General features: G+C 37.7%; 1 protein-coding gene across 36 annotated transcripts in view; it reads right to left on the bottom strand.

Annotated features, from left to right (window-relative positions):
- The window catches only part of LOC138763207 (contactin-4-like), a 2,221,540-nt gene that overhangs the window by 121,989 nt on the left and 2,085,758 nt on the right, over nt 1-13,793 (bottom strand). For all 36 annotated transcript variants that reach the window (XR_011357395.1, XR_011357394.1, XR_011357396.1 and 33 more), the window contains 2 exons: nt 9,635-9,793; nt 8,866-9,015 (listed from right to left, as the gene is read on the bottom strand). Coding sequence is in view for 33 of the 36 variants with exons in the window: in XM_069936987.1 (XP_069793088.1) it covers nt 8,866-9,015; nt 9,635-9,793 (309 nt within the window). In the remaining 3 variants the exon portion in view is untranslated. The remainder of the gene's footprint in view (nt 1-8,865; nt 9,016-9,634; nt 9,794-13,793) is intronic.

Genomic DNA, 13,793 nt, shown 5'->3' with positions numbered 1-13,793 from the left:
AGAAAAAAACCTTCATCTTAACTCTCTGCCTTGTACTGGTTAATCAATCCTTTTTTATGCTAAGTCTTTACCCACAACTTCATGAATCCCTATCTGATGAATTCCCACTTTCTGTGGCACCAGACTGAACAAATTCTGGAAATCCAAGTGTACAACATACACCTGTTTCCCTCAATGCATTGGGCATGTTGTACCCTCAAAAAAGTGCAGTAAGTTTGCCAAATTTTGGCAGCACAGTTAGTACAGCAGTTAGCGCAATGCTGTTACAGTGTCAGTGACCGGGACAAGGGCTTGAATCCTGAGCTGTCTGTAAGGAGTTTATACATTCTCCCTGTGGGTTTCCACCAATTTCCTCCCATCCTCCAAAACATATGGGGTTGAGCCGCACGGGCTTGTGGGCTGAAAGGACCTGTTATCATGCTGTATGCCTAAATTTAATGCCTGCCCTTTCTGCATCCGTGCTGCGTCTGCCTGAATGAATAATTTCTATCCAGGTGTCTCACTATTTCTTTTTAAATGATAGTTTCAACACTTTCCTGACTACAGATGTTAAGCAAACTGGCCTATGCTTACCTGCCTTTCACATTTTTTTTTATATATTGTGGAATGACATTTGCTCTCTTGTAGAGTATTTTAGTAAATAGCCACAAATGTCACTATGACTTCTATCATTTCTTTCAATTCCCTTGAATTCATTCCATCAAGACCAGGGAACTTTTCTACATTTGGATTCACTAGTTTCCTCAGCACTACTTCTTTACTGACATCAACCTCCCATTGTATTCTTCATATTGCTCTTTGGCATGTTACAGGGGTCCTCCACTGACAATTGCTTAATGCTTCAGACATTTTTGCACTACCCAATTTTAATTTCCCCTTCACATCTTTCAAGGCACCCACATTTACTCTTTTCTGTTATAATTACAAAAAAACTTATGATCTGTTGTTATATTTTTTGCAAGCTTAATTTAATTATCTACCTTTCCTTTCACTTTTGCTGGTTATGTGTGTCATGATAATGAATATGTATGAGATGTACCAGAAGTCACGTGGTATGAGAGAGAGATAAGAGCACAAGCAGGAGAACAAAGGAAACTGGAGAATAAAGACACTGAGAAGTTTACCTGATAAAACTTATGTTTGATGTTTTATTAACTTCACATTTCGGGCCACAAATGTGACATTGGCGACGAGGATGAAAGAAGCTTGAAGAAAATTAAAAACTAAAGAAGATTACAGAGGATTACAGACAACTTCAAGGTAATAAGAATTTTCTCTTTGACTCAGTACTTTTGGGGCTGGAATATTTCCTCATGGCTGGTGCAGACGGTGACTTTCTTACACATAGTGGAATTGCTCATTTTGACCCAACGGGTGATGCAAGCACTGTAAGTGTGAAGTGGAAGGCATGGCTGGAAGAATTTGAATCCTACACCGACAGTCGTGGCCTATTTCTGGATACCGGTACGGTTGAACAAAAAGCGCAGAGGAGGGCATTACTTCTTTTCACTGCTGGTCCCTCAGTTCGTGAAACGTTTAAGACACTTTTGAATACTGGAAGAAAGGATGAGTACCCGAAAGCGGTAGATGCATTAAATGCACACTATGTAGTGACACCGAATGTTACATTTCAACGCCATTTGTTTCGGAGAACGAGACAAGAAGATGGCCAGACAATTGCTCAGTACGTGACGAGACTACGCCAGCTAGCTGTTGGATGCAATTACATGCCAGCAGATTTGAACAACCAATTATTGGATCAAGTCGTACAGCACTGCAGATCAGATAAACTCAGAAGACGTCTACTGGAAAGAGGGAGTGAGTTGGAACTCACTGATGCTTTAACCATTGCTGCTGCATTAGAGGCTGTTGAAGGGCAATTTCATACCATGACCCTGAAAGACAACTCAAGCCAGCAAATTAAGAGGCTCTCACATCGCCATAACCAGCCAAGATATACGTCGACACAGGACGTGGAGTGTTATCGACGTGGAAACCGAGGTCACTTTGGAAAAGACCCATATTGCCCGGCCAAAGGCAAAGTTTGCAGAAAGTGTGGAGGTAAGGACCACTTTGCAAAGAAGTGGAAAAGCAAGTCCAATGCAGACCAGAAGAGGAAGAATACAACTTTCAAAGGCAAAGCCTGGGGGAAAGGAAAGTATCCTGGAAAGAAAGATACCATTCGCCAGATAGACGGTGACGATGATGATACCCAGGAGGAACAGAGTTGTTACCAATTTACATTGAATGATGTACATCATGAGAAGGTCCCAGTGATCATTGGTGGAGTGTCAGTGCAGGTCATTGTAGACTCAGGCAGTGACAGTAATGTGATTGATCGACATTTATTGGAGAAGTTGAAAAGGAAAAAGATCATCTGTACCTCAAAGAAGTGTTCCAAGAAACTGTATCCATACACAGCAACCAAGCCATTGCAGACCATTGGATGTTTTACTGCAACTGTTGAAGCTGGAGATAAGCACACCGAAGCAGAGTTTATGGTCATAGAAGAGAGGGGAGAACCATTGCTGAGTAGAAGCACAGTGCAAGACCTGACAAAACTTCATATTGGAGCTTGTGTCAATTCAATTCAGTCATACGAGGGTATGAAGCAAGAATTCCCCGCAGTCTTCCAAGGAGTAGGAAAGCTGAAAGGTTGACAATTGAAGCTAGCGGTAGATGAAACAGTCAAACCTAAGGCACAACCAATGCGCCGAACTCCGTTTGGACTTCGTGGGAAAGTCGAAGCCAAAATTAAAGAATTGATCGAACAAGACATTATTAAACCGGTGGAACATTCGACACAATGGGTCAGTCCCGTAGTGATTGTGCCCAAACCAAAGGGTGACATAAGACTATGTGTTGACATGAGAATGGCCAATGAAGCTATAATTAGAGAACGACACCCTATACCAACAGTGGAGGAAATACTTCAAGAACTAACTACCAGCAAGGTATTCTCAAAAATTGATCTGAAATGGGGCTATCATCAATTAGAGCTGGATCCAGGTTCCCGAGATGTAACAACATTTGTGACTCACTGTGGATTGTATCGTTACAAGAGACTATCATTTGGAATTAATGCAGCTTCGGAGATCTACCAGTATGAAATCCATCGAGTGATTCAAGGCATTCCTGGAGTTGCCAACATTTCTGACGACATCATAGTCCATGCACCAACGAAGTAAGAGCATGACAAACGGTTGAGGTGTGTACTATCTAGACTACAGGAGGCAGGCCTTACCGTGAATGGAAACAAGTGCCAGTTTGGTGTGTCAGAAATGGACTTCATGGGACACAGACTTACACGGGAAGGACTAAACCCTGCAGAGGCCAAGGTGAAAGCTATTGCAGAGGCACGTGCACCTCAGAATGCAACAGAGGTGAGAAGTTTCCTGGGATTGTTCAATTTTTGTGCAAAGTTCATTCCTAATTTTGCTACAGTGGCAGAACCACTAAGGAAACTAACCAGGAAAGGTGTACCATTTCATTTTGGATCTGAGCAGAAGAAAGCGTTCACAGCGCTGAAGCAAAGCCTGACAGATGCAAAAACTCTTGGATATTACGATCCAGCGGCATCAACCAAAGTCATAGCGGATGCCAGCCCGATTGGTTTAGGAGCCGTGTTGGACCAGATGCATGATGGAGGACCAAGAATCATTGCCTATGCCAGCAGATCGTTATCAGATGTGGAAAGAAGATACTCTCAGACAGAGAAAGAAGCACTCGGACTTGTATGGGCCTGTGAGAGGTTCCATGCATATTTATATGGCATTGAATTTGAACTCATCACAGATCATAAGCCATTAGAGGTGATCTATGCACCTAGATCCAAACCATGTGCCAGAATAGAGAGATGGGTACTCAGACTACAAACCTACAAATATAAAGTAATCCACATTGCAGGGAAAGCAAACATTGCAGATCCGCCTTCCAGATTGGTGAAGGATGGTGGTCCACAATCCAAGTCAGAATTGGGAACTGAAACAGAGAGCTTTGTACACTTCGTAGCTATTCAGTCGACACCGAAAGCTGTGACTACGAAGGAGGTCGAGAGAGAATCCGAACGTGATCCAGAACTCATGGAAGTAAGAGAATGCATACACAGTGGACAATGGGACAAGTGTACTCACAAGGCTTACATTCCCATTAGAGACTAACTTTGTTGCATTGGACAGTGTGTAATAAGAGGTTGCAGATTGGTGATACCGCAAAGATCGAGACCGAAGATCGTATCCTTAGCGCATGAAGGACACCTAGGTATTGTTGGTACCAAGCAAAACCTCAGGACCAAGGTATGGTGGCCAGGTTGTGATAAAGACGCAGAGAAATTTGTTAAAACTTGTCATGGATGTCAAATCACAAGTAGGAGTAATCCGCCAGAACCGATCCGGAGTACGCAACTCCTGACAGGACCATGGATCGACGTAGCTGTTGATTTTCTTGGATCTTTACCGACGGGTGAATCAATTATGGTAGTGATAGATTACTACAGCAGATACTATGAGTACGTGGTGTTGAAGTCCACAACCACTGAAAAAATAATACAAGCGTTAACAGAGATATTCGCAAGATATGGATTACCTGTTACATTATACTCTGACAATGGTCCACAATTCACTTCAGAGACATTTGCAGAATACATGAGGACCACAGGTATCCACCATCATAAAGTAACTCCGAAATGGCCGCAAGCCAATGGAGAAGTAGAGAGACAAAATCAATCCATTGAAAAACGATTGAGGATTGCACACGCAGAAGGACAAAATTGGCGAGAAGCATTGCTATCTTATGTGGCTGTCTAGCGAGCAACGCCTCATGCAACCACTGGAAAAAGTCCTGCAGAAGCATTTTTTGGGAGAAAAATCCGCACAAAAATGCCAGAAATAAAGGAAATCTGAGATGACCAGGAGATGAGGGACCACGATGCTGAAAAGAAATGTGCAGCAAAGCTGTACACAGATTCGAAACGTGGAGGCAAGTAGTCAGACATCATGCCAGGAGATAATGTTCTAGTGAGGCATGAAACTGGTGGTAAGCTAGACACACCTCATTACCATCAACCCTATACTGTCGTATCCAGAAGTGGTAGTATGGTGAGAGTCAAGTCTCCGACTGGAGTCCTGTATAAGAGAAATGTATCACGTGTAAAAAGGTACCAGTCAAGAGATACATCGAGCGAAGAGGTTGAAAGGTCAATATGAGATGCTGAAACTGAGAGACCTGATGATGTTCCAGAGGCAGTTACCAGCACTCCTGATGAAGTGACTAGAGCGCCAGAAACACCCGAAGCCGTGGCGAGCAGTATTTCCGACGCCGAGAGTGAACAACCGAGAAGCGACGACAATATCGCAGGCAGGCCGAAACGAAACCGGAAAGCACCCAAACGGTACGAAGACTTTGTGCCATAGTTTTAATAAGAACTTTGGGACAGTATTTAATCTTCTATCATAAAGTGCATGTATGAGTGCTGTAGGAAGTAGATTTTATGTAGTTGAGTTATAGTATTACCATTAGTTACCATGTTTGTATGTTTCCGATGGATATTGGTAAGTGAAGGTAAGTTTATTTCTGATTAAAGGAGGGATGTCATGATAATGAATATGTATGAGATGTACCGAAGTCACGTGGTTTGAGAGAGAGATAAGAGCACAAGCAGGAGAACAAAGGAAACAGGAGAATAAAGACACTGAGAAGTTTACCTGATAAAACTTGTGTTTGATGTTTTATTAACTTCACATTTCGGGTCACAAATGTGACAATGTGCTTTTTAAAGTTTTTCCATTCTTCCATTTTCCCACTACTCTTTGCCACTTTGAATGTATGAGCTTTTAATTTGATACCTTCCTTTATATCCTTCATACCTGGTACCCCTTTCCCCTAAAGTCTTTGTTTTAACTAGAATATACTTCTGTTAAACACAGTGAAAAATCTCTTTGAATGTCTTCCACTGTTCCTCACCTGTCTCACCATACAGCCCATGTTCCCTGTCTACACAAGGCAACTCCTCCCTCATCCCATTGTTTAGGTACAATACCTTGGTTTTATTCTTTCACTCTCTATTTATCTTGGATATTCAATCATACTCAAATCACCCTTTCCAAGAGGATCCCCTAAGTGCAAGATCATTAATTTTACCTGTCCCACTGCACAGGACCAGATCAAAGATACACCAAGTATAAGATAATATGGAGCATTATCATCACAGAAGGGTGACGAGTAAAAATCAAGCCAGAAACTCTGATGGATCGCTGTCTGCAAATTGTAGTGCAGCATCAGGTTTGATGGCTGTTGCAAAAGCAATTACTTAAACTGAAATATTATGGGAAGCAAGTCTGCCTGCTAAAAAAAACCATCTTTCCCTTTGCAGAAAGCTTCACTGCTGAAAAGTACCAGCAGTAATTATTTGTCACCTTAAGTGGAGGTGAATTTTTACATTGATAGTGATGACAGGCAATCCTGTAAACTCTCAGGTGAAAGTGTATCAAGCAAAAAGCTACTGGTATCACTTTCAACAATTTCTCAGGACTGAAAAAAGCTTGTCAACTGCAGATGTTATTTTGGCAAAATTTCAACAATATAATATAATCATTTTGGAGGAAATGATCCCAGGCTAACCAAGCTTCATTATCTTATTAAGGGCTAGATGGATTTTGAATCCACAAGACACTCCTAATATTCACCTAGTCACATGTTTAAAATACACAAAAAGTGAATACAATTAGTTCAAGTTGAACAAGAACGTCTGCAGAGGTTGTGATTATAGTTTCCACAAAAATGCTGGAGAAAGTCTGCATCATTTCATTATACAATTACTTCCATAAATAATTACATTTTTTCTAAGATCAAGACTTCAGATGCAATTGTTCATCCTACTTTCAGTCATTCACTGCATCTGGCCTTTTCTACTAATGTTATTCTTTCCTTACATCCTTCAATTATTGAATAAATTGTTTCTCAGCATCTTGGTGCGAAGTTAGATCAATGTTTAAACCAGTTAAAGGGAAATAATTTTATCTTGAAGCTTTTATATAAAAGAGAAAGCTTAGCCAATGGCATACCACAGCAGACCATCAAAAGATTATCTACAATTTATGTCAATGTTTTCAAATTACTTTTCAATACCTTAGTTTTAATACAGTGAAATTCTAGTGATCTTATTTACAGCTCATCAGATAGTCACCATGAGATCATCTAAATGCTGATCATACATTTCCACCTCCCCATGCCCCATCTTGGCTTCTGACCTCTTGGAATGGCACAAAGAGGGATGAGAATAGCCAATCTTTTCTTGCTGCTAGTTGGACTTTGAACGGCTTCTAAATAAAGGTATGGAATGATTCTAGCCTCTCTTGAGAGGCCAGAATCTAGAAACGAGCATGTACTGAGAAGTTCTTCTGTTTGCTGAACTCTATTTACTTATGGCATCCCAGGCTGGACTGAAGCATGAGCTATAACACTGCTTTGTCTGGGGATAAAGCACCATTTCCCAACTTAATCATCAGTTAGTATTGAATATTGAAGCTGAACTGAGTGGCCTTCACATATAATTATCAAACTGTGCACTGAAAGTTAATATCAGTAATAATGAAGAAAGGAATGTGCTCCTGATCTTTAATTTCACATCTGCCCAATTCCTGTCCACATTCAGGTTGGATCACCATCCTCAAAAGTAGGTCAAACACTACATTGCCTTTTGGTAATATTCTGAGGCCAAAGGAAGTGCGATACCAATTCATGGAGACAAATGATATTCAATGGAAAAACATGCTTTCGTTTTGAATATTTATGAGTAATTGGTATTGAAAGATTTTCCTTTTTTGTTGTGACTATATTTCATTGTGCATTTATTAGATGAAGCAGAAGTTCAATCCACAAGTGCCAAAATATATTTGTTATTGATGATTATTTGTTTTAAATTGTATCTTTATCCATTTTATGTGCCTGGTATTGTCTATGTATACATGTGTATGATGGTACAGAGAAATGCTGTTTTGTCTCATTGCATATGTATAGTCAGATGATGATAAATTTAAACATGAACGTGAACTATGGCTAGATGTTAAAATTCTCAAAGATACACTACACTTAAAATCACCAATGCCTGAAGAGGGCGCACAAAATCAGTGAACCGGTGCAGACTCGAAAGGCCAACATGGCCTGTTTCTGCTCCGTAAATAGTTATATGGTTAACTGTATCTACTACTCCAGACTACCCTCCTGTGCCTGCAATCAGAAAATCTTCTGACAGATTTCTATTCATAGTCCTTATAAATTTAAGTGGGTTGACTACTGTGTGAAGTCTTGAATTGTACAATATGTATTTTGTTAGACGTTAAGGATTAAATTTTAATTAAATTGAAATCTCTAATAGTACCTAATTAACTTGACTTTTAACCAACACAAACCTTAAAAATATATACTTATTGGTAAACGTCCATAGTTATTAATTACCCATGTAAAACAAAGTAATAATTTTGTAAAATGACCATACATCAAAATAACTAACAACAATAAAAATCATTTTAAAAAATACTAATTTTCCACTTTTGGGAAAAAGTTAACAAATTGCGATTTGAAATAGGACCCATTCTCACAATATATGGATCATTAAAAAACCATTTCCTAAAGCATCTGATCAAATTTTTCAGTATTTCATAAGTTTTAGAAGGAAGACTAAAGCATCAGAATGATTTCCCAGGATTATATTTGATAACAATGGTCAAAAATATATTTAAAGGCCATTTACGAAAGTTCCACGGATGTCGCTGACTGGATCTTAGAGAAGACATCTGGTCAATTTTGGCAACAATTGTACATTTTTGAATTTGAAGACATGCTCAAAGTATATTTCGCATTACTTACGGGCTTCTTCTGTTCTTGATTTTTCAGATGGTAAACTTGGTTCACCAATACCAATACTATTGCTCGCAACAACTCGAAATTCATATTCCACCCAGGGACTTAAGTCAATCACAGTTGCTGTTACAGCATCACCACCAATGATCTCAGGAACTGCAAAGGGAAGCATGAGCTGTCAATTTGAGCACATAATATTACATCCTTTCATGGAGGATCCACAAATTAATTTTCAAAACTGGAAAAGGGAAACCTTTTTTGTAATTATTACTGAAAAGTTCTATAACAGAAAAAAATGAACATTTTTATAATCCAGTAAATTGATGGAATCACTCTCAGAACTTGCGTGATGAATCCACTTTATTTAAAAAAATCCTGCAGCAATGGTGCTCTGTTTATATGTGCATACTTGGTGCCATCTGTTATAATGTGATGTACTCCTATCTGCCTCTGGAATGCTGTTTTTTGTGATTTAAACCAGGGGATATAAAGTTAGGTGTGGCCATAGGAAAATAAATTCCTCATAAAAAGTAAAGACTCAATGGTAAGATAATACACAGCTGCCAAGTAACATGGCCAAAACTGAAAATGAACTCTAAAGTACAAATGATGGACATAATACAAAAACAATTCAAATAATTTATCACATAATAATGGTCAAAATTTTTCACATTGTATATTTAAAATAAAAAGGTCCAATGCCATTGGCAAACATGCAATACCAGATAAAAACAAATTTTAATCTTTTTTCTTGTATTTAACTACAGCATGTTACCTGTTTTGAGAGCTTGCCAACCCACTGAAAAGGGAGTTCTTGCCTGAACAGTATACATTGAGATTGGGCTGTGGTTGTCAATTCCAGGGCTCCAAGAGAGTTGAGCTGTGGTATCTGTAATCTCCTCCACTACCACACCCCCTGGTGGACCAGGTGGAACTGAATGAAGAACACACATCACATGAGAGGAGGTCAGATGATGTGTAACAGGACATCAATCATTTAAAGCAAAGCACATTTAGTTTAAAAAAAACATCTTTACTAACAGCAGAGCAGACTGCAGGAGTCTGAAGTTTTGGATATGGAACAGTTGCTTTGACTTTTCCCAGACAAAAGAAAAATACTTTGAATTTTAGGAACAATGAAGGGTAAATCTAAACAGATGTAGGGTGAGTAGCTTTTTGAATTTATTAAAGATTTAAAAAAAAACTGAATGTCTGCATAGTAATGTGCATAAATAATAAAAATCAGATGTTTCCCTTAAATTTGTTTTGGCCGGTATTTGAGTTGGTTATATCAAAGTTGAAAGCATCTAAATCTCTTTGTTCATCCAGTCGTGCCTGCCATTCAACACAAGATTCAGAAAATGTTGGAGAGCAAATTTTGCACTGTGTGCACAACAAATATATAATTTGATGTCATTTTAAAATCAGATTTATTGTCATGAATATGTGACATGAAATTTGTTGGTTTGCTGCAGCATTATTGTGCATTACAAGTGCAAAATTGCTATAAGTTATAATTCGCATAAATATAAAATTTAAAAAATAAATAATCAGTGCGAAAAAGTGAAAACAAAATGAGTTAGTGACTATAGGTTCATTGTCCATTCTGAAATCTGATGGCAGAGTGGAGGAAGCTGTTTTTGTAACATTGGTGTACATCTTCGGGCTCCTGTACCTCCTTCCTGATGGTAGCAGTGAGAAAAGAGCATAGCCTGGGTGGTGAGGGTCCTTGATGATAGAGGTTGCTTTCTTGAGGCACTGCCTCTTAAAGATGTATTTAATGGAATGAAGATGAATACCCATGATGGTGCTGGCTGAGTTTACAAATCTCTGTAGCCTTTTTCCTGTCTTGTCCATTTCATTCTCACATGTTAGAAGGATATAATTTCTAAGGAATTGCATTTAATTAACAGAACTGTTGAATTCATAAAGGGGATTAAAATTAAATAACTAGAGGCAAAATAACACAAAGGAGTCTTGCTGGCTCTTCCCAATTTCATATTTACCCTCAATTTTACCCTCTTGAATCAGATATGCTATTTTGCTGACCCAAAGATGTGTAAACCAAAGGATGGAAATCAGTTCCTGTATATTAAAAAAAAATTGAACAACTGTTGACTCTAGTTAAAACTTTGTAGAAACAAATATTTGTAGGTTTAGAACCTCAGGTTTTGGTTTCAGCAAAATAACATCACTTATTAATGCCATGAATATCTCTACCACACTATGATTTTGCTATATAATAAACCACAAAAATTCACAGCAATTATGAAATGAAAAATAAAACATTTACAACATGGAAAAAGCTGATGCCAAACTATGAAAACTGTGCTGCCCAATTACATCCAAATGACTTACCAACCCTATTCATTTTTGGAGATTTAAAGAAACTAAAGCACCCAGGGAAAACCTAAACACGTCACAAGGAAAACATACAGAGAGTCCTTATAGACAGTGCTGAATTTGATCCAAATAACCATGCTGGTGTGAATATTGGCTTTGTCTATTTTATCTGCTGCCTTATTCAAACAGTAATTAAACAGATACATTCTACATTTAAATGTGTGTATGCAATGCACAGGCAATATATCTCTTGGAAGAACCGCTATCGTTATGAGCTGATCCCAGGAAACAAAGCGATTACATTATAACTGTATGTGGAACATTTTTGTCAATAGTCTACTGAGAGGTGTTTCTTCATATTTAATGGACCTGTGAAGGGGATATTTAAAACCTTAAGAAAAAGAAAAGTATGAAATAAAAAAAACTCATCCAGGGAAATGTCTAAAAAAGTATTTTTAAAAGAAAAAAACTAATAAAAAAAATTGGATGGTAATGAGAAATCCAAAAATTTATTTCATTCACTGTACATTTTTTTTCCCCCCATAAACAAAATGTAGGCTTGCTCTGATACTGTTATACAGTACTCAATATGTAGGTCCCATCTAAGTGTTTGACTCAATGACAAGGAATTGTTGTCCAACAATTTTTTTTGGTGTACCTTTCAAACACAAATTTAGGAAACGTTTATTGCAGTTGTACACTGTTTTTGTAATTGGATTCAATGGTAGAATGAGGGAAAAGTGTTTCCACAGCATCATAACATTACTTTTTATTTAATTATTCTGCAGAATTATGCCAAGTTTCAAACTTAATTAGGAATGCAAACATGCATGAATTTAATCTTATTTCTAGAGTTCGATTCCTCAATTCTGAACACATTAAGCATGTTATTATGATTGAACAGGTAGGATTATTATTTCAAAAACAATGTCGAAAGTTATTTTCACTCTTCAAATGCCAAAAACTTGTTGAGGGCAAGTAGCTGCATAAATGAATATAACCATTTCAAAGTAATCTTCCTGATAGAAGTCAACAGAATATATTTCTTGTAAACCTATACTGTTACTTAATATTGATATGAAGATTTTATCAAAAATGTTAGAACATAGATTTGAAAAAAATTACCAACCATTCAGACCAAACAGGTTTTATAAAAAAAAAAAAAAAAATTCTTATTATAATATTCATTGACAACTGAATATTTTATATATGGCTTCTATTTCCATCAATTGAATGTATTCTATCATTAGATGCTGATAAAGCATTTGATTGAGTTGAATGGGAGTATTTATTTGCTGCATTGGTAAACTTAATTTTGGTCTAGATGTTATTAAATGGATTAAATTACTATATTCAATTCTTAAAGCATCGATCACTCTAATTTACAGCAATCGGTTATGTTTAATCTCAATAGGGGAGAAAAGCAGGGTTGTCCTTTTAAGTGCTTTGCTTTTTAATATAGTATTGGAACCATTAGCTGTTGCTCTTTGATAGTGTAGAGAATTTAATAGGATAATTCAAGAAGAAATTGAACATAAAGAATCACTTAATGCGGATGATTTATTGGTCTTTATTTCAAATCCTGAAATTTTTATAACAAGCACATTAACCATTTTTGATAAATTCAGTCAATTTTCACATTTCAAGTTAAATTTACACAAATGTTGGGTATAAGCCTTCCTTAAATAAATAAATAATAAGAAAGAAATATATATATATGTGTGTATATATAAAACCCTGTGTGTTAGCAGACAGGTTAGTCTAAAAGAAGTAAAGCAAAATCTCAATTTTATGAGTGCATATACAACAGTGGCAATGAGGATGGGATTCGAACCCTACACATATTCCATGCACCAATTATGAGAAGGAAAACAACAGAAGAAATGTAAAAAAACAACTACCTAACAACCCCAACAAGTTCCCACCAAAAGATCAAGATGTAAGTACGCCAAGATGGTGAAGGGAAAGTTGGGATAGGTACGTGGAACAGTTTAACCACTACTGCGTAGCCCACAATATTGTGGAAGGTCCAGTGAACTGCAAACATGCCCTCTTACTCAGTATAATGGGCAGCAAAATATTAGACCTCTTTAAGACTTTGTTGGCCCTAGAAGATCCAGAGGTAAAGACATTCAACAAATTATGCACAGTTCTAAGTAACCATTTAAGTTCCAGACCACCAATTATGGCAGAAAGGCAACAATTCTATGAAAGGAGACAAGAACCAGGAGAAACAGTAATTGAATAGCTGGCACCATTGTTCAAACTGGCAGAGCACTGTCATTTCGAGCAGTCTCTAAATCAGGCACTGCGATCAGATTAGTGATGGGGCTGGAAAATGGCCAAGCAAAGTAAAAATTGTGAACAATGGATGAAGACATTACTTTACAATTTGCATACACAACTCCCTGCAGCTCTGAAATGGCAGATAAAAACTTGGTTGTGGGTCAACCAGACCTACTAGTCAGGAGGTCTTCCCATCAACAATGGTTCTGTTGTGGGAAATACAACCACCAACCAGAAAACTGTTTCTTCAAAATAATTCTAAATGCAACCATTGCAAAACAGAAGGACATATCAAAGCTCAATGT

This window comes from Narcine bancroftii, chromosome 5 (genome assembly GCF_036971445.1).
Source record: "Narcine bancroftii isolate sNarBan1 chromosome 5, sNarBan1.hap1, whole genome shotgun sequence".
Taxonomy (NCBI): Eukaryota; Metazoa; Chordata; class Chondrichthyes; order Torpediniformes; family Narcinidae; genus Narcine; species Narcine bancroftii.
This window is presented reverse-complemented; position numbering and strand designations above follow the sequence as displayed.